We start from the raw sequence: 27,313 nt of genomic DNA, 5'->3' as shown, positions 1-27,313 counted from the left end.
GCCTGCTGGTGCCAAGACCTCTCTAAGCCCTAGTAGGGGTTCCTCAGGGACAAAGCAAATCCAAGCTGCCAGCGTGTGCCTCGTTCAGCCCGGGGCAGCTTCGAAACCCCTCCCCCAGTAGCCCATCTCCAAGTCCGGAGGTCCACCGCCCGCTCCCGCCCCAAGCGCTCGCGCCCGCGCTTGCGCATTCCTCTCAGCCCGTTGGGGCGAGGACCAGGCCCTCCCTACCGGGACTACATTTCCCACAAGTCTCTGCACCTAGTTTCCTTCCGCCTTCCTTGCTGGTGTCGGCTCGGAGAGGTGAGTTGGTCTGGTGCATTGAGGAAATGGGCGCGGGGGCGTCGCGGGGGCTGCGCGGGCTTCTGTGTGCACTGGGCTGAAGTGACTGTGTAGTTTGTGACGCTGACTGGACACTGGGCGCCCTGGTGCGTCCTCTGTCCTCCTGCTTCAGGGCCGCACAGATGCAGCGGCCCAGAATGGCTCCGAGTTAGATTTATGAACCTCACAGTGAAGGCCCCTAACAAAAAGACGCAGAAGAACAACAGCTCTCAGAACCACAGCTTAACCAGAGCTCCCTCCAAAGGAAGCTTTTGAGAACTCAGAGACATATTCCAGCCCTGGTCTTTGTACTCTGGCCATTCTCACCCGGAAGGGTCAGCTTCTCCCCAGGCTCCCTCTTACTTCCATCGGGTTATGTGTGTGGTGGATGGCGGGAGCAAATGTGGTAACGGGGGTGTGTCCTTAATCTGGACAGGCTGAGCTCCGAAAAAGGCGCAATGTGTCCAGATTCCCGTCTCCTTCCCCCAACGTGCTGATCTTTAGGAATGGAGTCAGAAAGGGGAAAATAATTATATATATACAATTATATATGTGTGTGTGTATATATATATATATATATATATATATATAATTATATATATGTTTATCTTTCCTCTTTGTTCCATGAAATGTAATTTTTATTTTTTTCTAGACGTGGGGACGTTTGCTTCTCCTGTGAAAGAGTGAAAAATCAGGTCGGACTGAAAAAAGAAAAAGCGGCCCTGCCATTAATCTGGATGGGAGAGAATAGACAGATAAAGCAAGCTGCAGAGTTAATAGAAAACATTATTTCTGCCCAGGTCATGCAGCAGTTCTAAAATGTCATAAAGACTCCCTTTTGGAGAGCTTATAGCTTTCTTACCAGTGTTGTTCCAGACCTGCCTTGCTGATTTTATTTTATCAGTGGGGATACCCAGTTGCTAAATTACCCTCACTTCACTTTCTAGCACTCAATCTCCAATTAATCCCTGCCTCTCCTATTCTCACCTCTGAAACAGCAGTCACTGAAGAATGGTTCCCCACTTCCTCAGAATCCTTCAGCTGGAATTCAGCTCTTTACAAAAGAGCTTTTCTTATCCCTCTCCTCCATCACATTCCAGCCATTCCTGTGGAATTTCCTCCCTCTCTTGAGTCAATAAATCTTATTTTGTTGGACTGTACAGGATTGTTACAGGTAGTCTTTAGCTGGTTAGGCTTTAACACCGGAATATCCTATCCATTGGCGTGGTACTTTGTTCTTCCTTCCCAGTGAATGGTGGAGAGGATGAGGGTAGAGTCCCCCACCTCCACCAAGGGTATCCTCTCCTCTCCAGTGGCTATTCAGATGAACATTTGGCAGTCGTTTAATTCTGCCTGTGAGCTGCTGCTTTCTAATAATTTGAATGATCTGCAGGTAAACCTCATGCAGGGACGCTAACCGTAGAGCTTTATTTTAGGCTGTGATTTATTGTGATTTATTTATTATAGTTTAGTTGGAATCATACACTAGGTGCTTTGATCTTTTCCACTGCCCTGAGGTCAAAAGCAGGGAAAGATACGAGATGGTTTGATTGGTGACAGGGTCTTATGCTTTTGAGGCTTTTAGGAGTGGTAAGGTGATAGATTTTTAACAGGGAACTCTGTGTTAACAAGACAAGGGATTACTGGTAGGAGGGAAGGGAAACATCAGTAGAAATTTGAAAAGTGGTTTGAGGTTTTTGACGGCATGAGTTTGTTTCAGGCCACATATTTATGTGGTCTTATGACAGGCAGTTTAGTATAGTTGCAGTATGGGTTATGGAGCTGAATTATCAGGGTTCTAATCCTAATCCTTCACCCTTAGAGCTGGGTGAAGTTAGGGCAATTTATTTCATCTCTTTGTGCCACAGTTCCTTCATCTGTAAAAGGAGGATAATAATAGAACCTACTGTATAGGGTTGCTAAGAATAGGTGAATTAATATATGTAAAGTCCTCAGATAATGCTTGATACATAAGTGCTCAGTAGATTTAGTTGATATTATTAAAGTGTGATCCATGTTTTTTCTCATCACCCAGATCCAAAAATTATGAGGATTGTGCCATGTGTGCTTCATCCATCCACATACCCTCCCTTTGTAAATTGTTGTTAATCAAGAGGAATTGCCTATCAGTCTGAAGCTTTGAAATTTATTAGCATTCTAAGGAAGAGCGGGGCTGAGAAGCTCAAATTTTTTGCGGAAGAAAAAAGAAAGCGCAGAAGAGAATTTTCTTTAATAACTGTGGGAAGCAGTATAGTATTCTTCATCTTCAGTGATATAGCTGATGTTTATTAAATGTTTATTTGCTACTTTAGTGTGTTATTATATGTAGTGTCTTATTTAATACACATAACAATGCTTTGGGATAGAATCTATAGTTATCACCATTTTATATAGGAGGAATCTAAGGCTGAAAAGTTAAGTAACATGTCCAAGGTAACACACTTAATAACTGTCAGAGCTGAGATTTATACCTTGGAAGTTTGACAGCAAAGCCTATGTTAGTAATTACAACAGTATACCAAATCTCGTCATCACGTATACTTGAACAAATCCTTCCCACCTTACTCAGTAATCCATCATGAGGGGAGTGATATTAAGCTGACGACAGCAAGCACTGTCAAGTTATGTCCAGGTTATAGCTGTGAGGTCTCTGTAAAAGAATTTCATACAGTACGATTTATGCCTTACAATTTTTATTTTAATGATGTTACATGCAAGGTTAGACAGATAGGACAAGAAGATCTAATAGCAGTTGGAGGGCTTCATAGGCACCTTAGCCCAAAGGATTGGTTCAGAAGCAAAAGAAACCCATTTGTCAGGACGCTGTGAAAGGAAGCAGCCATGAGACTGTCATCAGTGCCTAAAAGATATCAGAGACTTTGTCATCCTTTTCTAGGTAGTACTCTAACATATGGGTAAATTAAATCATAGAGTTGGTTCATGATTAAATCATGAATTAGACGCTGAAGTAAAGAAGAAAAGCCACTCAGGAAAAACAACAGCTGTTTTTAAGAGTATCCTGAACTTTTTTCTTCAGTTCAGCAGAAGACTGGAGGAAAACTTGAATTGGGAAAGTCTTTCCCTTCTTGGGAGTATTTGCATACTCTAGGGTCACACTGTGTTTAATATGGTGGTGAGTGTTGTGAGCTACCACTGTAAACATTTTAACTGGTCCTTCTAGGCATACATGTGATTTTTTTTTTTCTGTCAAAATAGTTTAAGGCCACACATGCTGGGGGGTTTTTGTATTTAACATACTGGCTTTACCCATTTCATCAAAGTTAGGGCAGCATCATCACTTTTTACTCTTTGCATGGTTTTCAGTGGTATAGATGCAGTACAGTTTATTTAATCATTCCCCAGTTTAATTATTTTCAGCTTTTATTCATTATAAACCAAATCTGTTTGCATATCTCTGCAAACATCTCTATATACATGTGCAAATAGTTCCTTTAGTCCCAGAAGTGGAGTTTCTGGTTTACAGCGTTACGGGGTTTAAATGCCGTTTCACACAGTTCTAAATTTGGACCAACCTAGTGTGCTGTGACCTTGCTAATACAGCGTATCATCAGTCTTTTAGATCTCCCAATCTAGTCGCTGTAAAGAGGTAGTTTTTGGTTGCTTTAACACATTTCGTTAATTAGTAGTGAGGTCTAGTATCTTTTGAAAGGTTATTTCTATTTTTTAGTGAATTGCCCTTGCTCAGGTTTCTCTCAGTGAAGTAGAAGTTCTACCCTTCACAGGCAAAAACCAAAGTTGAAAGATGGCTTTTTAGTTAGAGAAATGTGGACTCAAAACAAAGCTCTGCCACTTAATAACTGTGAATCTGGGCAAATGATCTGACCCCTGAGCATCAGTTTTCTGAACTATGGAAAGGAGAGAGGAACTACTTTGCAGAACAATGCTGAGTGATGTACCTAAAGCAGCCATCACATGAAAGTTCTCAATGAATGTTTGTTGTTGACTAACTGCAACAATCATGAATCCTCTACTGAAAGAGAGGGGGTGGAAAAGGACGTCATGGTATGAGAGGTTCTGATTGGGAAACAGAGTAGTGAGTTGTCCTGGCTGGGGAAAGGCCAGTGCAGCTTTACAGTGGCAGGAGCTGCCAGGCCCAATCTGTGTGGTTTTCAGTCTTTGTGTTTAGGAGGTTCAGGCAGGATCCTGGGGCTCATAGGGGGCTCTGTGTGCATGGTGTGGCCCTTTCTCAGCCCTGAAAAATTGAACTGGAAAGGGTAGATGCTGCTCAGGACAAGTCTGAGGAATCCAGTGTCAGGACCAGATCCACACTGCCAGACGGGAAACTGGATAGAAATCCTCCCGCTGAAGTATCTGGGCTCTGCGCAAAGATCATCATTGTTTAGCTGAGTTTCGTCAGGGCTTGGATTTCTTCAGACTCCCTATACTCTCCTCCAGTTGGGTATGAGAGCATGTGGGTATAGCGGTGAGGAGTAGTTTGGAAGCAGGAATGGAAGAGAAAAAAAGCTCATACTAACATAAGTCATTTTGGGAGCTCTGAGGCACATCTGGTTTCATGGCTGCGTTTTCTTCTTCCAGGTCTGGCTTATCTGGACTCTGTAGTTCTCCAACAGAGAAGTCTTGAAAAGGACTGACCGGTTCTTGCAGTTGAAAACAATGGCCCATGTAAGTTGGTGTTTCTTCTTCGTTCTTGAAATATTGCCAATTTCTAGGCCATGTTTCAGCATAAGGAATGATTATTCCGTATCCTGAAACTTCCTATTTAACAGAACTCCATCCAAGAACCCACTCTAGTTCCTCTCATTCCTGTGAGAGTTGGGGAAAAATAGCTCAGTGTCCCCTATGTGCCCCCTTCCCTTTTTTCCACTAATGTGGACCATCTCCTATCTACAGAATCTTCTGTCAATTGCCATCAAGGAGCAAAAGTGAAATACCTTGAGAAGAATGTGGGTATTCTCTGCAGAGTGTCCCCCCGTTAACATTTTTGATTTTAGCTTTTGATTTTAATACCTAAACTTCAGAGAAAGCATATTTCTCTGAATTACAGTAATTTTGGGTCTAGTTTTATATGGGAAAAATTTACATCCCCAATACACAATTTGACATCTTTTAAAAGTTTTTTTTAACTTTGTTTTGCTGTGTAACGTACATAGAGAATAGTGCACAAATCAGAAGTGTGCAGCTGAATGAATTTTCATAAATTGAGTATATCTATGCTGTCAGCACTCAGGTCAAGAAAGAGACTATTACTAGCATTCACATGCCCCCCTTTCAGTCACTTTCTACCTACCCAGTCCAAATGTAACCAAATGTAATCCTGACTTTGCACACCATACAATAATGTTGCCTATTTTTAGAACTTTATGTAAGTGAAATTGTATAGTTCAATGTAACTTTTTTTTAAACAAAAAACAATGTGTAGGAAGTCTTGTTATATTCCAAATACAATTGCTGGATCATCAGAACCATCTGCAGATGTTTTGAAATGCATGCAGATATCATTAAAGGGGATGTGTATAACTGGCACTGCTGGTGATAAGGGGGGCCTCAGGGCATCATACAGAGTGTGAGCCAGGCCTGCCATTATGTTCTCCTTGGAAACGCATTTGCAAAGTGCACTTCACGTGTAGCCCCTGTTTTTGTCATTTTGTAAAATGAGTTCCTGAGAAGTTGGAAAAGTATTGAAGAAACTTGTATAGAAAGAAGCAAAGCAAGTGAGAAAAAAAAATTTGGTAAAAGAGACAGTGAAAGTACTAAAGCCAGAGATATCATGTGTGCACTGACCCACATGTACTCTAATTCTGTCCTGGGGGAAATGTGAAGCTAGTTGGAGGGTTGGCATTGATGTATAATGCAGTATAATTCTTTGCTTTAAAATGATGGGAAAATAGGCACCCACCCAAAATGGTGGGAAAATAATGTAGTGTTAGAATGTCTTGATTTTCAGGAATGGATTATTAATATTAAGTGGGAGATCCCTGTTTTGAACTTTCCTTGATGATCTTGTGGTTTGATGAAAGAGAGAATTTGGTCTTATTTGACTGCTTATAGGGAAAACTCCAAACTTCTCCACAGACCTGAATTTTTTAAGTACATAAGATGAGATTTAGTATTGGCTGGTCTTAGTCCCTGTATGCGTTGAGATCTTATGGTATGTAAGGCTTTTAGGATTGGGTGGATTAGGTAGGGATATGATTGCGGCCTTGTATTGTGAGGCCTAAAAGTTCATATGCTGCCTTGATATCTTATCAAGTCTCCAAAGACTTAACCAAGAGTTCCCCTGCTCTCCCCAGATGTGGCCCCCATGCAATGGAAAAGACTCTTTACCTGGCTAGTTTCCCTATCAGCTAGACCAGCTAAACCCCTCCTAGTCCTCAACCTAATAGGTTTCACCTCCTTGCCAGCCCACAGAATTATTCAAACAAGCCCATCACATCCTCCTGCATTGGCCAGGGACCCCTCATCCTCTTTTTACTATAAAGCCTGCCTCCCACAGATCCTGCTTGTTCACCCTATTCCTGAGTGCAATCCCTGTGTGGCCCTGCATGACGTGTGGTGTCTTCCTCTCCCGGGCTGTGAGTATATGTGACTAATAACCTGCTGTCAGTCTCATCTGTCAGGTGTCGGATATTCAGTCATCTCATACCATTTAGGATGAGGGATCCCTCCTTCAGCTATGGGGTGAGTAGGAGGTGATCGGAACAGAACTGCAAATAGAGATGAAGAATCATCTCCAGGAACCCCTGACAGAAGGATACTAGGAGCAGAGTCCATCGTGTAGTTTTACAGGATGTTCTGGTTTAGAGCAGGGTTTCTCAACCTTGGAACTACACTTGACCTTTGAACAACGCAGGGATTAGGGACACTGACTCTTTGTGCAGTTGAAAATCTGGCCCTCTGTATATGCCATTTCTCCATATCTGGAATTCCTCATTATATGCAGTTCTGCATCCACAGATTCAACCAACCGAGAATTGCATAATACTGTAGTATTTACTATTGAAAAAAATATATGTATAACTGGTACCACGCAGTTCAAATCTGTGTTGTTCAAGTTTCAACTGTATTAATATTTTGAGCCAGAGAATATTTTATTGTGGGGGATTGTCCTCTGCATTGTAGGATGTTTAACGGTATCCCTGGCCTCTACCAATTAGACGCTTCTAACACTCACACCCCTTCTCCCTAGTTGTGCCTATCAGAATTGTCTCCAGACATGACCAGATGTCTTCTGGGAAGTAAAATCACTCCTCATTGAAAACCACTGGTCCAGGGTGATACCTTTACCATTCGGTATCCTCTAACTCAGGAGTGAGGAAAGGTGTTCAGTGAGGGATGATGGATGATAAATAGTAAGAAGATCATCCAGATGCATAAGTAATAGATAAAGTAGAATGTGAGAGTTGAGGAAGATTTTTGAGACTGTATTGAATCCAGACATCTAAAGAGAGAGGAAAAAAAGATTGGATTTAATACATTTGAAATGTGGACTGGCATGTAGCAAATTTTAAAAAATTTACTAAAGAATTCGTCATAACAGGGAAGATGCTTATAATAAAATGTGACTTTATGGTGAACTTGAGTCTATTTTCTTAGAGATTTCGTAGTACATTTCATTTTTATCAATGTTTTTTCATGATCAGTAAAGGGGAAAGAAGGTAGAAGACCTCATATTTCTTAAGAATTTGTGGTGGAGATACAGCTTGCAGAGGGTTTGTGTGCACTGTTTCATTTAATTGGAACTTCTTTTGGTTATTTTATTCCTTTCCAGATATTTTTGGGTAAAAATGTAATCTTATCTGCACTCACAGGACTGTTCAAGACATGTAGCACTATGCTTCAGTGATACTAATTTTGTTACTGTTCCTTACACATGTCATAAAGTTGCTTGCTGTGTGCTCCCTCCCTCTTTGCAATGCAATCATTGATCTCTCTTTCCATTTGAAAAATATTTCATTTATTTTCACAAGTTATCCATGAGTTTTATTTTTTCAGGGTTCAGTGACATTCAGAGATGTGGCCATAGACTTCTCACAGGAAGAATGGGAATTCCTGGACTCAGCTCAGAGGGACTTATATAAGGATGTCATGTGGGAGAATTATAGCAACTTCATCTCACTAGGTAAGGCTGTTTATCCCAAATTATACTGGCTTTCTCTTCTGTCAGTATCAGGACTATGTTTTGAGAAACTAGATAAAATTTTTCTCTCTGTTCCAAAGGAATGGTTCAAGCTTTGTTAGGTTGGAAGTAGGCCCCTCCTTTTAACACTTCATCACTCTCAGGTTCAGCAGGCTAGGTCCTTCAGACTTGCTTCAGGCTCTGTTGTTTCCATGTTTCCTTAGTATCCAAGGGGCTGGGTTTGAATTCTGGGTTTTTTACGACAGAAGCATTCTCCAAGAAACCAGACTTCACTTTGTATTTGAGCTCGGAATTGATGTAGATGCTTAACCCTCCTTTATAATCCACCTGCAAAGAGAATACCTAGACTCAGGGATTCTGAGTCTCTTTAAAAATCAGAGGAGCCTGTAGAACTTACATAGTATGAGGTGGATCCACAAAGTTCATCTAAAACTCAAGTAAGTGCATTCTGTTTCCTATAACAGACATATTCAGTTCTACTTGCTTTGTGGTTGAAAGTTAAAGTCTAAGAACTTTGCATTCAACATTAAATGAATATCTTAGTAAGGATATGAGGATGCCTGAGGAAGCTTCTTATTCTCCTCTCAGCAAATTGATAACAATAAAAATTAATAGCTAGTATACACACATATTATGTGTATATATATACATATAACTACATATACTTAGGTACTATTCTGAGCATTGTACATTATTAATTAATCCTCACAACTCTATGAGAAATATGCTATTATTATCCTTATTTCAGATGAGAAAATTTAGGCACAAAATGTTAATAACTTGCAGAGGTAACATAGCAACAAAGGCAGGATATGAACCCTTGCAGTCTGGATCCATATTCTGTGTTCTCAACTATTACAAAAGACTGCCTCTCAACAGAGCTTGTATGAGGTATGAGTTTAAATTGTTTTAAGGCCTGTTCTTACCCATCTGGTGTCTATTCCTTGTGGTCCTGAGGTTACCCTAGTATGAGTGTTCTTCAACTCCCCAGCACTTCTTTGCTCTTAGGCTTTATAAAGTACCATTTTGATCTATCGTTTATTATAAATTTAACCAAATATGAACCTAAGGACTTTGGGGCTTATAATTTCATGTCACATTATCTTTTAAGCAGGACCTTCCATTTCTAAACCAGATGTGATTACCTTATTGGATGAAGGGAAGGAGCCCTGGATGGTTGTAAGGGAAGGGACAAGAAGACATCACCCTGGTGAGTGAGGACTTAGCAGGCATGGGGAAGTCATTACTGTAGGTAATAGCCAAGTATGTTAGGGTAGAGACATACCCTTGAGATGTTACACATCTCTCTCTTCAAAAGCCCATAGCCTGTGGAGAAAAGGCCTGAGACCTAGGAAGCAAATTAAAATCTTTTAAGCCTGGGCTAGCAAAGGAACTTCCTACTGGCCTTGATTACAACTCTGTGTTTCTTGTCTCATGTTTCTCTCCCACTTCAAAGAGAGAAGCTGTTCTCAGTAGAAGGAAAAAAATGATAATAAATATGAGTTAAAATCAACAAAATAGAAAAAGAAAAACAGTGAAAATTAATAAAACTTAGAGTTGATTTCTTGAAAAGATCAACAAAATTGATAAACACCAGCTTGACTAATCACGAAAGAAAGACAACATAAATTACTAATACCAGGAATGAAAGAGAGGTTTTCACTTCACATTTTACAGCCATTAAAAAAATAATAAGAGAATACCATGAATAACTTTATGTCAGTAAATTTGACAACTTAAATGAAATGGAAAAATTCCTTGAAAAATATAGCTTACCAGACCTGACACAAGAGAAAAAAGAAAATATGAATAACTTCATATCTGCTAAAGTAATTGAATCCATTATCAGAAGTCTTTCCAGAAAGAAAATGCTAGGCCCAGATGGTTTCACTGGTGAATTCTATTAAATATTTAAGGAAGTAATATTACAGTATTACACAAATTCCTTCAGAAAAAGAAAGAACTCCTTCCAACTCATTTTATGAGACTACTATAACTCTTTTACTAAGTTCATGAAGGATATAAGTCTATAATTTTTTTCCCTTTGGTAATTTCTATCCTTTGTGAATATAGATATAAAATGCTTAAAAAATATCAGGAAATTAAATCCAGCAATATATAAAAATGATGACCAAGTAGGGTTTATCCCAGGAAAACCCTAGCTTAGTTTAACATTAAAAAATTAATCAGTGTAATTTATCATATTAACAGAAATGTGAGAAACCATGTGATCATCTCCATAGATGTAAAAATAGCATATGACAAAATTCAACATCCATTCATGATAAAAATTCTCAGGAAACTAGAAACTGAGGGGAGCTTCCTCAATCTGATAAAGGACATCTGCTGAAAAAATACTACATCATAAACTTCATCATACTTGATTGAAGAGTTTCCCCCAAGATTGTGAACAAGGCAAGGATGCCCAGTCTCCCCAATTCTACTTAACATTGTATTGAAGGTTCTAGCATTGCAATAAGGCAAAAAGAGATAAGAGATATTATAAAGATGAGAAAGGAAGAAGTAAAACTATTTGGAGATGGCATAATTATATACTTAGAAAATTGTAAGGAATCAAAATAACAGCTGCTCAAAGCAGTAAGTGAAGATCACAGTAAGATCACAGGATACAAGGTTGAGCTACAAAAATCAATTGTGTTATTATAAACTAAGAGTGAAAAAAATTAGAAAATTAAAGTCAATTAAGAAAAATTAAAGTCAATTAAGTCAATTTACAGTAGTGTCAAAAAAACAAAATACTAAGGAATAAATTTGACAAAATGTGTAAAACCTCTATAATAAAAATGATGGAACATTGCTAAGAGAAATAAAAGAAGACCTAATGAATAGAAAGATACCATTTTGGGGATGGGGACTCGGTATTGTAAAAATGTCAATTGTATAGATTCAACACAATTCCAGTCATAATCCTAGGAACCTTTTTTTTTTTTTTTTTTGTAGACATTAACAAGCTGATTCTAAAATTTATATGGAAAAGCAGTGGACTTAGCATGTCTAAAACAGTCTTGAAAAAGGAAGAACATATTATAGAACTTAGACTACATGACTTCAAGATACTTCAAGATATATTATAAAACTCTAATAATCAAGACATTATGGTATTGGCTAAGGATCAACAAACAGAACAGAGACCCTAGATGTAGACCTCACATGCACTTAAAGGGTCATTTATTTATTGACAAAGGCATCAAAGCATTCTAGTGGAGAAAGGAAAGTCTTTTCAACAACTGATGCTGGAATAGCTGGAAAAAAACCTTGAACTCTGTCTCATTCCAAAATTAATTTGAGATGTATTTTAAACATAAATATAAAAACTAAACATTAAAAAATCTTAAAAACCAAATATAAAAGCTAAGTATAAAAAATAAAATGAAAATTTAAGAACTAAGTATACATTTTATATATGAGAAATATAAAGCTTTTAGAGGAAAACATAGGGGAATGACTTGGTAGTAGGCAAAGGTTTCTTAGGAGAAAGCAATAACCATAAAAATTAAAAATTGATAAGTCACAATTTATCCAAATTAAAAACTTTGTCTTATCAAAATATACTAATAAAAAAATGAATAGGTGAGTCACAGACTGAGAGAAAATAGTAGTAAAACAGAGGACCAGTATCCAGTCTCTACACTACAACTCAACACTATGATGAACAACCCAATTAAAAAATGGGTAAATGGTACATCCATACCATGGAATAATGCTCACCAACAAAAAGGAATACATTATTAATACACACAACGACTTGGATGAACCTCAAGGAAATTATGCAGAGTGAGAAAAACCAATCACAAAAGGTTATATACTGTATGACTCTAATTGTCTAATACTTATGAAATAATAAAATTATAGAGATGGGAAATGGATTAGTGGTTGCCAGGGGTTAGGAACGTAGGGAGGGGAGGAGATGGTTGGGCTATAAAGGAATAACACAAGGGAGTCTTGTGGTTATGATATAGTTGAGTATGTTCATTGTGGTAGTGGTTATGCAAGGCTACACATGTGATAAAATTGCATAGAACTATATACATACACATACGTGATGGCATGTATAACTGGTGAAATCTAAGTAAGCCCTATGGATTATACCAAGGGTAATTTCTTGGTTTGAATATTGTACTATAGTTTGTAAGATGTTAACATTGAAAGGGGCTGGGTGAAGCCTGCATGAGAGTTTCCTGTACATTTCTTTGCAACCTCCTGTGAATCTACAGTTATTTCAAAATAAAAGTAAATAAAAAATGTCCTGTTGGGGGTGATAGGTAAAAGATTTGACAAAGAGAGGAGCTACTCTTTTTTCTTGATCAATGACTACAATTCATCTATATCTAAATCTGTATTAGGCAGCTCAGGCTGCCATAACAAAATACCATGGACTGAGTGACTTAGACAACAGAAATGTATTTTCTCATAATTCTGGTGGCTAGAAGTCTGAGATTAGCATCTTGGGGCCTGACGAGGGCTCTCTTCCTGGCTTGCAGATGACTCTGTTCTCAGACTGTCCTCACATGGTGAAGAGAGAGAGCACAATCTCTCTCTTCCTCCTGTAAGACCACCAGTCCTATCCTATCCTATTCTACCCACCAGTCCTGTGAATTAGGACTCCACCCTTACTACTTCATTTAACCTTAATTGCCTCCTAAAAGCACTTTCTCCAAATACAGTCACATTGGGTGTCAGGGCTTAAATGTATAATTTTGGAGGGCCACAATTTGGTCCATAGCAATATCTATATGGGATCCAGTTTCTTTCCAGTCTAACTAGTATATATATATTTGCTTGCCTAAAAATATGTTCATTCATTTATTCGGCAAATACTTGTGTGCCCAGTCTGAACCAAGCACTGTCCTAGACACCAGTAGGACAATTGTGAGCAAGAGTGGTAGTTCCCAGCAGTCTTGTTGTTTACATTTTAATAGGAGAAGGGACATTAAGTAAACAAGTAAATGAATAAACAGTATTATATAGTGACAAGTGTTATTAAGAAAAGTGAGAAGAACAAGGGATAGAAATTGGCAGGTGTAGACAGGTTTGTTTTAGGGTGGTTGGGGCTTTTTGTGGAGGTGATATTCGAGTGGAGACATGAAAAAAGAGCTCAAACCATATGAATATCTAAAGCAAGAAGCAAGAGCAGTCCTAATGGAACAGTAAATGCAGAGGTCTTGGGTCGGAGGAACAAAGGCTTTGATGTTTGAGGAACAGCAAGAAGACCAGGATGATTATTCAAAAGGTAAGTGAAAAGTAGAATAACAAGATGAAGGCAGAAAGTCAGGCAAGGGCTAAATCACGTAGAAGTTTGTATGTCATAGGGGAAGGCATGTGACTTTATTTTTATTTTTTGCCCTGCTGCACCGCTTGCCGGATCTCAGTTCCCCAACCAGGGATTGAACCCGGGCCACAGCAGTGAAAGCCTGAAATCCTAACCCTTAGGCCACCAGGGAACTCCTGGCATGTGACTTTTAAGTGTGATAGAAAGTCATTGGAGATTTCTGAGCAGGGGAATGACATGAGCTGATTTGTTTTATAATTATCACTCTATGGAGAATAGATCGAATGGGGGCAAGATGGATAGTAGGAAGACCAATTAGGAGGCTATTTCATTTGTTCCAGTGGAATATGGTAGTGGTTTTTTTTTTTAATTTATTCATTCATTCATTCATTCGTTTATTTATTTATTTATTTATGGCTGCGTTGGGTCTTTTTGCACGTGGGCTTTCTCCAGTTGCGGCGAGTGGGGGCTACTCCTTGTTGCGGTGCACGGGCTTCTCATTGTGGTGGCTTCTCCTGTTGTGGAGCACGGGCTCCAGGTGCAGGGGCTTCAGTAGTTGTGGCACGCAGGCTCAGTAGACGTGGCTTGTGGGCTCTAGAGTGCAGGCTCAGTAGTTGTGGCCCATGGGCTTAGTTGCTCCATGGCATGTGGGATCTTCCTGGACCAGGGCTCAAACCTGTGTCCCCTGCATTGGCAGGCAGATCCTTAACCACTGTGCCACCAGGGAAGTCCCTGATAGTGGTTTTAATTTGAATGGTACTGGTGGAATGACAGATATTAGATTCATGGTGGGTTTGCCCAGAAGATGCTGGGCTGCTCCTCTGTCTGGATCCTCTCCTTTTCTCACTGGAACTCCCCAACAACCTGTACAAGGCTCCCCCCACAAGTGGATGTCCTCTTTACCCGGATTGGACTCCTCACACAGCCTCCTCCCCCCTATGTAGATAAGGAGCATCTTTGTCTTTTAATTGGTGTATTTTATACATCTACATTTAAGTAATTTTCTTATATATTTGGGTTTAAATCTACTGTCTTCCTAGTGTTTTCTGTTTGTTCAGCATGTTCTTTCTTCCTTTTTTCCGTCTCCTGCCTATTTTTTGATTAATCAAGTATTTTTATTTTAGCTTTTGCCTCTTGAGTGTGTTAGTTATACATACTTCTGTTTTTCCTAGTTGCCCTAGAGATTAACACATGCATTCTTCACTTACTACATTGTACCTTAAATTAGTTCCTTTATATCTTTCCCAATATTGTAGAGATATTAAGAACACTTAAATTCCTTTTATGTATCCTCTACTTTTTGTACCATTGTTGTCATGTATCTTAATTCTATATACATTTAAATCCTCACAGAGTATTAATTTATATAATATTATCAGTATTGATTTAGATTTACCTACACACATACCTTTTACAGTGGTCTTTTTTCTTTTCTGCATTGTAATCCTTCTGTTTAGAATCATTTTCTCTGTTCCTGAAGAACTTCCTTTAGTATTTCTACTAAGTCTAATCTGCTGTTAAAGCTATCTGTTAAATTTTTTTTTTTAATCTTTAGGCTCTGTGGTTAGGCAAAGGGATTTTTTAAAAAATTTTATTTATTTTTTTGGCTGCTCTGTGCGGCTTGCAGGATCTTAGTTCCGCAACCAGGGATTGAACCTGCGCCCTTGGCAGTGAAAGCATGGAGTCCTAACCACTGGACTGCCAGGGAATTCCCATAAAGCTATCTGTTAAATATTTAATTTTAGTTATTGTATTTTTAAGTTATAAAAATTCTATTTGGATATTTTTAATGAATTCCACTTCTGGTTAAATTCTCCATCTTATATCTGTGTTCTTGGAATTTTTGAAAAATATTTATTTGGTTGTGTGGGGCCTTAGTTGTGGCAGGCGGGCTCCTTAGTTGTGGCTCGTGGGCTCCTTAGTTGCAGCATGTGGGCTCCTTAGTTGTGGCAGGCAGGCTCCTTAGTTGCAGCTCCAGGGCTCCTTAGTTGTGGCTCTAGGTCTCCTTACTTGTGGTGCCCCAGCTCCTTAGTTGTGGCACATGGGCTCCTTAGTTGCGGCTCACCAGCTCATTAGTTGTGGCACGTGGGCTCCTCAGTTGTGGCCTGTGAACTCTTAGTTGCAGCATGCATGTAGGATCTAGTTTCCTGACCGGGGATTGAACCTGGGCCCCCTGCATTGGGAGCGTGGAGTCTTAGCCACTGCGCCACCAGGGAAGTCCCTGTTTTCTTGGAATATTAATCACAGTTTTGGAATAGCTTGGGTCTGTTTCTGTTGTCTGCTTAACCCCTTGGTTTTTTAGTCATTTTTCTCCAGTCTTTTATACCTGATTATTTATAGTCGAATTCTGGACATTGTGTTTGAAAATTTTTAGAGGCTCTGAATGATACTGTTTCTGAACAATATGTTGTCTTTCTTCAGAGATGATTTAATTTGCCTCTGGTAAGCATACAGAGCATGGGCTGATCAACTTCATCCATTTAAGAATAGTCTGTTTACTGCCTGTTTGTAGCTCTTCTGGGGTCTTAGCTGAAAGTCTGGGATGATTATTAGGAAACTTCCTCTTTAGGGGGATCTGGACTCTAATTTCTGTCTCCCCAGCACTTTGAGACTGCCAAAATCTCTACTTGGACCTTTAGCCTTTTAGAAGTTACTTTCTGCTTAACTTCATTGCCGTGATTGATGCTCAGTTTGAGAGTCAGCAAATACCTCAGGGGAAATTCCATGCAGAGTGTTGGCTTAATTCAACATATTTGCTTTCTCTCCAGGACGTTGGCTGTCTAGTCCTGGCTGCTTTGGTTTTTAATTATTATCATCAAACAATTATTTTAATTAACCATTTCAGTTGTCTTGGGTGGGTTAGTCTAAAACTAGCTTCTCCGTCATAGCCAGAAACAGAAGTCTCTTTCCCACCTCTTCTTATAGTATTTCTATATTTTAGAGCAAATAACATGTAAATTATGTTCTGTAACCCTAATTCTCACATTATTAACACATTTTGTTAATATTAGTCATAGACTTAAAAAGGTTCAATACTCATACCAATTGTTATGACTTAGTTTTGTTTTTTCTTCTCTCCAGGTCTCTCTTGCTTTTCTTAATTTATTCTTTATTGCATTCCTCAAGAAAGGCTGATGGGGCCTAATGAAATTTACATATCTGCTAATTTACTTGATTTAAGTACATAATATTGTTATCAACAATATTTTTTATCTTTTTTTTTTTGAATTTTTGAATTTAATTTTATTTTTTTTATACAGCCGGTTCTTATTAGTCATCCATTTAATACACATCAGTGTATACATGTCAATCCCAATCTCCCAATTCATCACACCACCACCCCCACCCCCCGCCACTTCCCCCCTTGGTGTCCAAACGTTTGTTCTCTACATCTGTGTCTCAATTTCTGCCCTGCAAACCAGTTCATCTGTACCATTTTTCTAGGTTCCACATATATGTGTTAACATGCGGTATTTGTTTTTCTCTTTCTGATTTACTTCACTCTGTATGACAGTCTCTAGATCCATCAATGTCTCTACAAATGACCCAATTTCGTTCCTTTTTATGGCTGAGTAATATTCCATTGTATATATGTGCCACATCTTTATCCATTCGTCTGTTGATGGGCATATAGGTTGCTTCCATGACCTGGCTCTTGTAAATAGTGCTTCAATGAACATTGGGGTGCATGTGTCTTTTTGAATTATGGTTTTCTCTGGGTATATGCCCAGTAGTGAGATTGCTGGGTCATATAGTAATTCTATTTTTAGTTTTTTAAGGAACCTCCATACTGTTCTCCATAGTGGCTGTATCAATTTACATTCCCACCAACAGTGCAAGAGGGTTCCCTTTTCTCCACACCCTCTCCAGCATTTCTTGTTTGTAGATTTTCTGATGATGCCCATTCCAACTGGTGTGAGGTGATACCTCATTGTAGTTTTGATTTGCATTTCTGTAATAATTAGTGATGTTGAGCAGCTTTTCATGTGCCTCTTGGCCATCTGTATGTCTTCTTTGGAGAAATGTCTATTTAGGTCTTCTGCCCATTTTTGGATTGGGTTGTTTGTTTTTTTACTGTTGAGCTGCATGAGCTGTTTATATATTTTGGAGATTAATCCTTTGTCCATTGATTCATTTGCAAATATTTTCTCCCATTTTGAGGGCTGTCTTTTCGTCTTGTTTATGGTTTCCTTTGCTGTGCAAAAGCTTTGAAGTTTCATTAGGTCCCACTTGTTTATTTTTGTTTTTATTTCCATTACTCTAGGAGGTGGATCAAAAAAGATCTTGCTGTGATTTATGTCAAAGAGTGTTCTTCCTATGTTTTCCTCTAAGAGTTTTATAGTGTCCAGTCTTATATTTAGGTCTCTAATCCATTTTGAGTTTATTTTTGTGTATGGTGTTAGGGAGTATTCTAATTTCATTCTTTTACATGTAGCTGTCCAGTTTTCCCAGCACCACTTATTGAAGAGACTGTCTTTTCTCCATTGTATATCTTTGCCTCCTTTGTCATAGATTAGTTGACCATAGGTGCATGGGTTAATCTCTGGGCTTTCTATCTTGTTCCATTGATCTGTATTTCTGTTTTTGTGCCAGTACCATATTGTTTTGATTACTGTAGCTTTGTAGTATAGTCTGAAGTCAGGGAGTCTGATTCCTCCAGCTCCGTTTTTTTCCCTCAAGACTGCTTTGGCTATTCGGGGTCTTTTCTGTCTCCATACAAATTAAAAAAATTTTTTTTTCTAGTTCCATAAAAAATGCCATTGGTAATTTGATAGGGATTGCTTTCAATCTGTAGATTGCTTTGGGTAGTATAGTCATTTTCACAATATTGATTCTTCCAGTCTAAGAACATGGTATATCTCTCCATCTGTTGGTATCATCTTTAATTTCTTCCCTCAGTGTCTTATAGTTTTCTGCATACAGTTCTTTTGTTTCCCTCGGTAGGTTTATTTCTAGGTATTTTATTCTTTTTGTTGCAGTGGTAAATGGGAGTGTTTCCTTAATTTCTCTTTCAGATTTTTCATCATTAGTGTATAGGAATGCAAGAGATTTCTGTGCATTAGTTTTGTATTCTGCAACTTTACCAGATTCATTGATTAGCTCTAGTAGTTTTCTGGTGGCATCTGTAGAATTCTCTATGTATAGTATCATGGCATCTGCAAACAGTGACAGTTTTACTTCTTCTTTTCCAATTTATATTCCTTTTATTTCTTTTTCTTTTCTGATTGCCGTGGCTAGGACTTCCAAAACTATGTTGAATAATAGTGGTGAGAGTGGGCATCTTTGTCTTGTTCCTGATCGTAGAGGAAATGCTTTCAGTTTTTCCCCATGGAGAATGATGTTTGCTGTGGGTTTGTCGTCTATGGCCTTTATTATGTTGAGGTAGGTTCCCTCTATACCCATTTTCTGGAGAGTTTTTATCATAAATGGTGTTGAATTTTGTCAAAAGCATTTTCTGCATCTGTTGAGATGATCATATGGTTTTCGTTCTTCAGTTTGTTAATATGGTGTATCACATTGATTGATTTGCATATATTGAAGAATTCTTGCATCCCTGGGATAAATCTCACTTGATCATGGTGTATGATCCTTTTAACGTGTTGTTGGATTCTGTTTGCTAGTATTTTGTTGAGGATTTTTGCATCTATATTCATCAGTGATATTGGTCTGTAATTTTCTTTTTTTGTAGTATCTTTGTCTGGTTTTGGTATCAGGGTGATGGTGGCCTCATAGAATGAGTTTGGGAGTGTTCCTTCCTCTGCACTTTTTTGGAAGAGTTTGAGAAGGATGGGTGTTAGCTCTTCTCTAAATGTTTGATAGAATTCACCTGTGAAGCCATCTGGTCCTGGCCTTTTGTTTGTTAGAAGATTTTTAATCACAGTTTCAATTTCATTCCTTGTGATTGGTCTGTTCATATTTTCTGTTTCTTCCTGGTTCAGTCTTGGAAGGTTATACCTTTCTAAGAATTTGTCCATTTCTTCCATGTTGTCCATTTTATTGGCACAGAGTTGCTTGTAGTAGTCTCTTAGGATGCTTTGTATTTCTGCAGTGTCTGTTGTAACTTCTCCTTTTTCATTTCGAATTTTATTGATTTGAGTCCTCTTCCTTTTTTTCTTGATGAGTCTGGCTAATGGTTTATCAATTTTCTTTATCTTCTCAAAGAACCAGCTTTTTTTCTTTTTCTTTTAAGAACCAGCTTTTAGTTTTATTGATCCTTGCTATTGTTTTCTTTGTTTCTATTTCATTTATTTCTGCTCTGATCTTTATGATTTCTTTCCTTCTGCTAACTTTGAGTTTTGTTTGTTCTTCTTTCTCTAGTTCCTTTTTGTGTAAGGTTAGATTGTTTATTTGAGATTTTTCTTGTTTCTTGAGGTAGGCTTGTATAGCTATAAACTTCCCTCTTAGAACTGCTTTTGCCACATCCCATTGGTTTTGGATCGTCCTGTTTTCATTATCATTTGTCTCTAGGTATTTTTTTTATTTCCTGTTTGATTTCTTCAGTGATCTCTTGGTTATTTAGTAACGTATTGTTTAGCCTCCATGTGTTTGGGTTTTTTTACATTTTTTTCCCTGTAATTCATTTCTAATCTCATAGCATTGTGGTCAGAAAAGATGCTTGATATGATTTCAATTTTCTTAAATTTCCTGAGGCTTGATTTGTGACCCAAGATGTGATCTATCCTGGAGAATGTTCCGTGCACACTTTAGAAGAAAGTGTAATCTGCTGTTTTTGGATGGAATGTCCTATAAATATCAATTAAATCTATCTGGTCTATTGTGTCATTTAAAACTTGTGTTTCCTTATTAATTTTGTGTTTGGATGATCTGTCCGTTGGTGTAAGTGAGGTGTTAAGCTCCCCCAGTATTACTGTGTTACTGTCAATTTCCTCTTTTTAACAGCTGTTAGCAGTTGCCTTATGTATTGAGGTGCTCCTGTGTTGGGTGCATATATATTTATAATTGTTATATCTTCTTCTTGGATTGATCCCTTGATCATTATGTAGTGTCCTTCCTTGTCTCTTGTAACATTCTTTATTTTAAAGTCTGTTTTATCTGGTATGAGTATTGCTACTGTAGCTTTCTTTTGATATCCATTTGCATGGAATATCTTTTTCCATCCTCTCACTTTCAGTCTGTTTGTGTCCCTAGGTCTGAAGTGGGTCTCTTGTAGACAGCATATATATGAGTCTTGTTTTTGTATCCATTCAGCAAGCCTGTGTCTTTTGGTTGGAGCATTTAATCCATTCACATTTAAGGTAATTATTGATATGTATTTCCTATGACCATTTTCTTAATTGTTTTGGGTTTGTTTTTGTAGGTCCTTTTCTTCTCTTGTGTTTCCCACTTAGAGAAGTTCCTTTAGTATTTGTTGTAGAGCTGGTTTGGTGGTGCTGAATTCTCTTAGCTTTTGCTTGTCTGTAAAGCTTTTGATTTCTCCATCGAATCTGAATGAGATCCTTGCCGGGTAGAGTAATCTTGGTTGTAGGTTCTTCCCTTTCATTACTTTAAGTATATCATGCCACTCCCTTCTGGCTTGTAGAGTTTCTGCTGAGAAATCAGCTGTTAACCTTATGGGAGTTCCCTTGTATGTTATTTGTCGTTTTTCCCTTGCTGCTTTCAATAATTTTTCTTTGTCTTTAATCTTTGCCAATTTGATTACTATGTGTCTTGGCGTGTTTCTCCTTGGGTTTACGCTGTATGGGACTCTCTGCGCTTCCTGGACTTGGGTGGCTATTTCCTTTCCCATGTTGGGGAAGTTTTCAACTATAATCTCTTCAATTATTTTCTCGGGTCCTTTCTCTCTCTCTCTTGTCGTTCTGGGACCCCTATAATGCGAATGTTGTTGCGTTTAATGTTGTCCCAGAGGTCTCTTAGGCTGTCTTCATTTCTTTTCATTCTTTTTTCTTTATTCTGTTCCACAGCAGTGAATTCTACCATTCTGTCTTCCAGGTCACTTGTCTGTTCTTCTGCCTCAGTTATTCTGCTATTGATTCCTTCTAGTGTATTTTTCATTTCAATTATTATATTGTTTGTCTCTGTTTGTTTGTTGTTTAATTCTTCTAGATCTTTGTTAAACATTTCTTGTATCTTCTCAATCTTTGCCTCCATTCTTTTTCCAAGGTCCTGGATCATCTTCACTATCATTATTCTGAATTCTTTTTCTGGAAGGTTGCCTATCTCCACTTCATTTAGTTTTTTTCTGGGGTTTTATATTGTTCCTTCGTCTGGTACATAGCCCTCTGCCTTTTCATCTTGTCTGTCTTTCTGTGAATGTGGTTTTTGTTTCACAGGCTGCAGGATTGTAGTTCTTCTTGCTTCTCAACAATATGTTTAACCGGAAATTGTTTTAATATTTTAATGCAGTTTTTTGTCATCAGTGTCAATATTATTTTATTTATTTATTTATTTAAATATGTATTGTATTTTATTTATTTTGGTTGCATCGGGTCTTAGTTGCAGGCACACAGGATCTTTATTGAGGCATGCGGGATCTTTTTTTGGTGGCACGCAGGCTCTTTGTTGTGGCACTTGGGCTTCTCTCTAGTTGTGGTGCGCAGGCTGCAGGGCACGTGGGCTCTGTAGTTGTGGCGCGCAGGCTCCAGAGCGTGTGGGCTCTGTAGTTAGTGACACACAGGCTCTCTAGTTGAGGCGCACGAGCTCAGTAGTTGTGGTGCACAGTCTTAGTTGCCCCGTGGCATGTGGTAGCTTAATTCCCTGACCAGGGATCAAACCCGCATCCCCTGCATTGGAAGGTGGATTGTTTACCACTGGACCACCAGGGAAGTCCCTCTATAATTACTGGAGCTTTTTAGTGTGCCTCTACTAACCTTTGGGGTATTCCCTTCTTATTACTCTTCTTTTCCAGTTTTTAAAAAATTCTTGGTTATTTCTCCATATGGATTTTTGAATTAACATGTCTAATTCTAGAAAAAAAAATTCATTGGTATTTTTAATTTGGATTGCATTAATTTCATTCTACCTCTCTGTTTGCATAAAATGCATCTGTTGGATCTTACAGCAAGATTGCATTTCTAAGGAGCATTATAAGAAAGAAATCAATCATTTGACTGGCATATTATTCTGGTAAAAGACTAACTTTCTAGTTCTAGAGGAGAATAAATTATTTTCTTCTTCCGCTTGTTGAGTAGAATTTTCCACTGGGATTCAGAATCACAGAGTATCAGTTAAAACTGCAAGCCACCTTATGGCCACCCCCCTTATGCTTTTGGGATCTCTCAGGAAGGAACCACATGGTGCTGATTTCTCTGAAAGCTGCTTTCTCCAAAGCAGGAGCAGCACTTCGTCCAGGAGGTCTCAGAATTTTGCAGCTCAGGTGGAGTCATATCCTGATCTCTTTGGTTGCCCTGCTGAGACATCCTCCAGACTTTCCATGTTTTGGGGTCTGCTTGTGTTACCTAATAAATAGGGACTGCGTAGTGTAATCTCGTGGAGGTTGACCTGGATTTAGGGCGTCAGCTACCCCAGTTTATCAGTGGTACCTATATATTTGTGTAGAAAGCCCCAAACAAAAATATTTCGCTAATCCTTTTAAAACATATACTTAAGGGCTTCCCTGATGGCTCAGTGGTTTAGAATTTACCTGCCAATGCAGGGGACACGGGTTCGAGCCCTGGTCCGGGAAGATCCCACATGCCGCGGGGCAACTAAGCCTGTGCACCACAACTACTGAGCCTGCACTCTAAAGCCCATGAGCCACAACTACTGAGCCCACATGCCACAACTGCTGAAGCCAACACACCTAGAGCCCGTGGTCCACAACAAGAGAAGCCACCACAATGAGGAGCCCGCACACCGCTACAAAGAGTAGCCCCCGCTCGCCACAACTAGAGGAAGCCCGCTCACAGCAATGAAGACCCAAGGCAGCCAAAAATAAATAATAAATAATAAAAAATTTAAAAAAATAATAAACCATATACTTAAAAGCCATTTACACAAATGGATTTAAAGTGTAGTGTTGATCCTTAATTCGAATCACTGTAGCATTATTGCATTGCATTAGGCCACTTATATCTCTGACCTACAGGCTTTTTCCATTCTAGGTGATAATCTGGTGACTAAAGAAAGCCATTACAAATTAATTTTTGGAACAGAGTTTGGACAAAAAGAAAAATGACTTTTAGAGTTCATAATTAAATATTTCAGAACCAGAAAAAAGAAGTAGAATATAGGTGAGTTAGAGGGACAAGACACTTCACACTCATTTTTTTGAAATAGACTTCATTCATAGACAGTCTCCGTTCACAGCAAAATTGAATGGAAGGTACAGAAAATTTCCACATACTCCCTGAGGATTGCATTATTTTTATAAGTTAGTGGGAATCTACATCTTTTTTGTGTTTACATTTTTAAAATACTTTAAAAAGTTCAGTTTATTGATGAATATGTAATTGACATACATTAAAATTCACTCTTTTTAGTATCCAGTTTTAGGCATTTTAATAAATGTATATAGTTATGTAACTACCACCACAATCAATTTTTAGAACAGTTCCTAAGTCTCCTCATGCTCCCAGTATTTCTTCACTAGGTTAAATCTAGCTTTTGTGCTAAGAAATATATTTTTTATCATGTTAAGGAAGTAACTGTATATTCCTTTTATTTTGAGTGCTTTTTTATAAATAATGAGTGCTGAGTTAATGTCAGATGGCTTTTCAGTGTCTTTAGAAATAAGTGTATCATTTTAATAGAATAATTAATATTATAGGGATTTCCTTGACAGTCCAGTGGTTAAGACTCCATGCTTCCAATGCAGGGGGCATGGGTTCAATCCCTGGTCAGGTAACTAAGATTCCACATGCCGTGTGGCCAAAAAAATAAAAATAAATTTTAAAAAAGAATAATTAATATTATAAATTTTTTAGTAGATTCACTAATGTTGAACTGCCCTTCCATTCTCAGGGTAAGCCACAGTTAGTTATGATATATTTTCTTTTAGTGTGCTATGAGTTTTGGAATGAATTTTTATAAGTGATATTGGCATATAGCTTTCCTTTACTAGGTTTAGATTTCATTTTTAAACTCACTTAAAAATAATTTAGGGGGCTTCCCTGGTGGCACAGTGGTTAAGAATCCGCCTGCCGCTGTAGGGGACACGGGTTCGATCCCTGGTCCAGGAAGATCCCACATGCCACGGAGCAACTAAGCCCGTGCACCACAACTACTAAGCCTGTGCTCTAGAGCCTGTGAGCCACAACTACTGAGCCTGCGAGCCACAACTACTGAAGCCTGAGCGCCTAGAGCCCGTGCTCCGCAACAAGAACAATGAGAAGGCTGCACACTGCAATGAAGAGTAGCCACTGCTTGCTGCAACTAGAGAAAGCCCACGTGCAACAACGAAGTCCCAACGCAGCCAAAAATAAAATAAATAAAAATTGTTAAATAACTTGGAATTTTTCTCTTTTTTTTAACATGCTGGGCTACTTTAAATATTGGGCTACATGCTTTCTAAAGTTTTGATAATCTTCAAGATAGTTTTTGGAGAAGGTCTTTGACTACTTTCTCTGTATTTTCTTAGAAAATTACCCTTTATTGCCATAGTAGTTCCTTACGATTTTCAAAATATTGTTTTATTAATAATTTGTTAGTGTCAAGAAGTGTAAAGGGTCTGAAATTTTACCCTACTTGCAAGCTAACAAGTAGCCTACAGCAGTGTCATGGTTGCTGGCAGAAGACACAAGACTCCTAAGCCAAAGGCAAAGGATTTTATTGCTCAAAGCACAACAAGCAGCATGAACATCAACATATTTGCCTTGTTCCTCTTTGCCCACAAATTCCATGGGGGTGATACGGATGGTCCAGGTAGATAACTGAACATTCAGTGAGCTGCCTTATGGGAGAGGACCTGGAGTTTAGAGAACCCGAATCTTTCATAATGGTCAATACACACGCATGACCTTTGCTTTGAGGGAGATACTACCTTTAATATATTGAACAGTTAGCAAACCTGTATGTTGATTTACAGAGAGTATTTCTACCTTCCAAGGGTATTTGTTATACAAACATTCTCAAAATGATAGTCCAGAACAAAGGTAGTCAGTGCTTCTGCTTGCAAGATGTGCTCTGATACCTAGTTGCTATTTTTTATTTTGTTTGAATGCTTTCCTTTTTTTTTTCTTTAAAAAAATTTTTTTTAAATTTATTATTTTTGGCTGTGTTGGGTCTTTGTAGCTGTGCGTGGGCTTTCTCTAGTTGTGGCGAGCGGGGGCTACTCTTCATTGTGGTGCATGGGCTTCTCATTGCGGTGGCTTCTCTTGTTGCAGAGCACAGGCTCTAGGCGCGCAGACTCAGTAGTTGTGGCTCGTGGGCTCCAGAGCGCAGGCTCAGTAGTTGCAGTGCACGGGCTTAGTTGCTCCATGGCATGTGGGATCTTCCTGGACCAGGGATCGAACCTGTGTCCCCTGCATTGGCAGGCAGATTCTTAACCGCTGTGCCACCAGGGAAGTCCCTCCTGTTTTTTCTTATTATCTTAGCAGGTGGTTAATATATTTCATTTAATTTTTTTCAAGCAACCTGGGTTTTTCACTTGAATATTAATTTCATTATTTTTCTGTTATCTGATTAATGAAGTTCTGCATTTATTTTAATTTAGTCTCTCCTGGGTTCCTCAGTATATTTTGTTGTTCTTAATTTTTGAGTGGGATACTCATATATTTTTTTCTTTCATTTCTATTGCTCTAAGTATTTAAATGTATTGATGAATTTTCTTCTAAGATCTGTAGCTGTATTTCATAGATTCTTGATAATGTGGTGTTTTCAATATTCTAGAAATTCTTCAATTTTTAAAATTTAGTAAATAGTTTTAAAATTTGGAAGTGAAGATGTCTCTTGGTTTTATGATTTTACTTCTCATTTTGTTTCACAGTGATTAGGCTATGATTTGAGTCATTTCAACAGTTTTATACATTTATACTGTAGTCGCAGAAAACTACTTTCCTATCTCTCCTATCCCATCTCCTCCCATCTCTTTTCTTACTTCATTTGCATTTAGATATTCTTCACTCAAGTCCCCCATCTGGGTCACTGTCTTCACGCTCACATCTAACATAGCCTTTATTTTTACTCTCTTGCACTCAGGTGATACCAAATCCCATTCCATAGTTGACAGCCATTCTGCTGTACTCAATATCTACACATGCCTTTTTGCTCAGGATTTAATAAGCCTGTCAATATTAGCATGATTGAAAAATATTTGAGATCATTCTCTGGGAAGTATGAAAGTTGCTGCAGCTATGTGGGATTGGAGAGGAGCACCTAGGGAAGATATGGAGGAGCAAGTGTTTGAGTAAATGTAGCACTGATGTAGTAATCGTATGAACTCCGGTGGAGATAAGCAAGTCATTGTAGTACAGTATAAAAGATTAAAGGCAGGGCCTCCCTGGTGGTGCAGCGGTTAAGAATCCACCTGCCAGTGCAGGGGACACTGGTTTGAGTCCTGGTCTGGGAAGATCCCACATGCTGTGGAGCAGCTAGGCCCATGCACCACAACTACTGAGCCTGCATTCTACAGCCCACGAGCCACAACTACTGAGCCCACGTGCCACAATTACTGATGCCTGCATGTCACA

The 27,313-nt window shown here is 38.6% G+C and overlaps 1 protein-coding gene across 2 annotated transcripts in view; it reads left to right on the top strand.

Moving 5' to 3' along the window:
- The first annotated feature begins 277 nt into the window (after positions 1–277).
- Positions 278–27,313, top strand: part of LOC118884834 (zinc finger protein 14 homolog) — a 66,245-nt gene continuing 39,209 nt past the window's right edge. Inside the window, exons 1-6 of one of the 2 annotated variants that reach the window (XM_036832875.1) lie at positions 278–300; positions 971–1,013; positions 4,876–4,962; positions 6,794–6,872; positions 8,293–8,419; positions 9,549–9,647. In XM_036832875.1, the coding sequence (XP_036688770.1) occupies positions 6,843–6,872; positions 8,293–8,419; positions 9,549–9,647 (256 nt within the window). In that variant the 5' untranslated portion in view covers positions 278–300; positions 971–1,013; positions 4,876–4,962; positions 6,794–6,842. The remainder of the gene's footprint in view (positions 301–970; positions 1,014–4,875; positions 4,963–6,793; positions 6,873–8,292; positions 8,420–9,548; positions 9,648–27,313) is intronic. The other variant, XM_036832876.1, reaches the window with a different exon arrangement.

The sequence above is a fragment of the Balaenoptera musculus genome, chromosome 19 (assembly GCF_009873245.2).
Source record: "Balaenoptera musculus isolate JJ_BM4_2016_0621 chromosome 19, mBalMus1.pri.v3, whole genome shotgun sequence".
In the NCBI taxonomy this organism is placed as follows: domain Eukaryota; kingdom Metazoa; phylum Chordata; class Mammalia; order Artiodactyla; family Balaenopteridae; genus Balaenoptera; species Balaenoptera musculus.
This window is presented reverse-complemented; position numbering and strand designations above follow the sequence as displayed.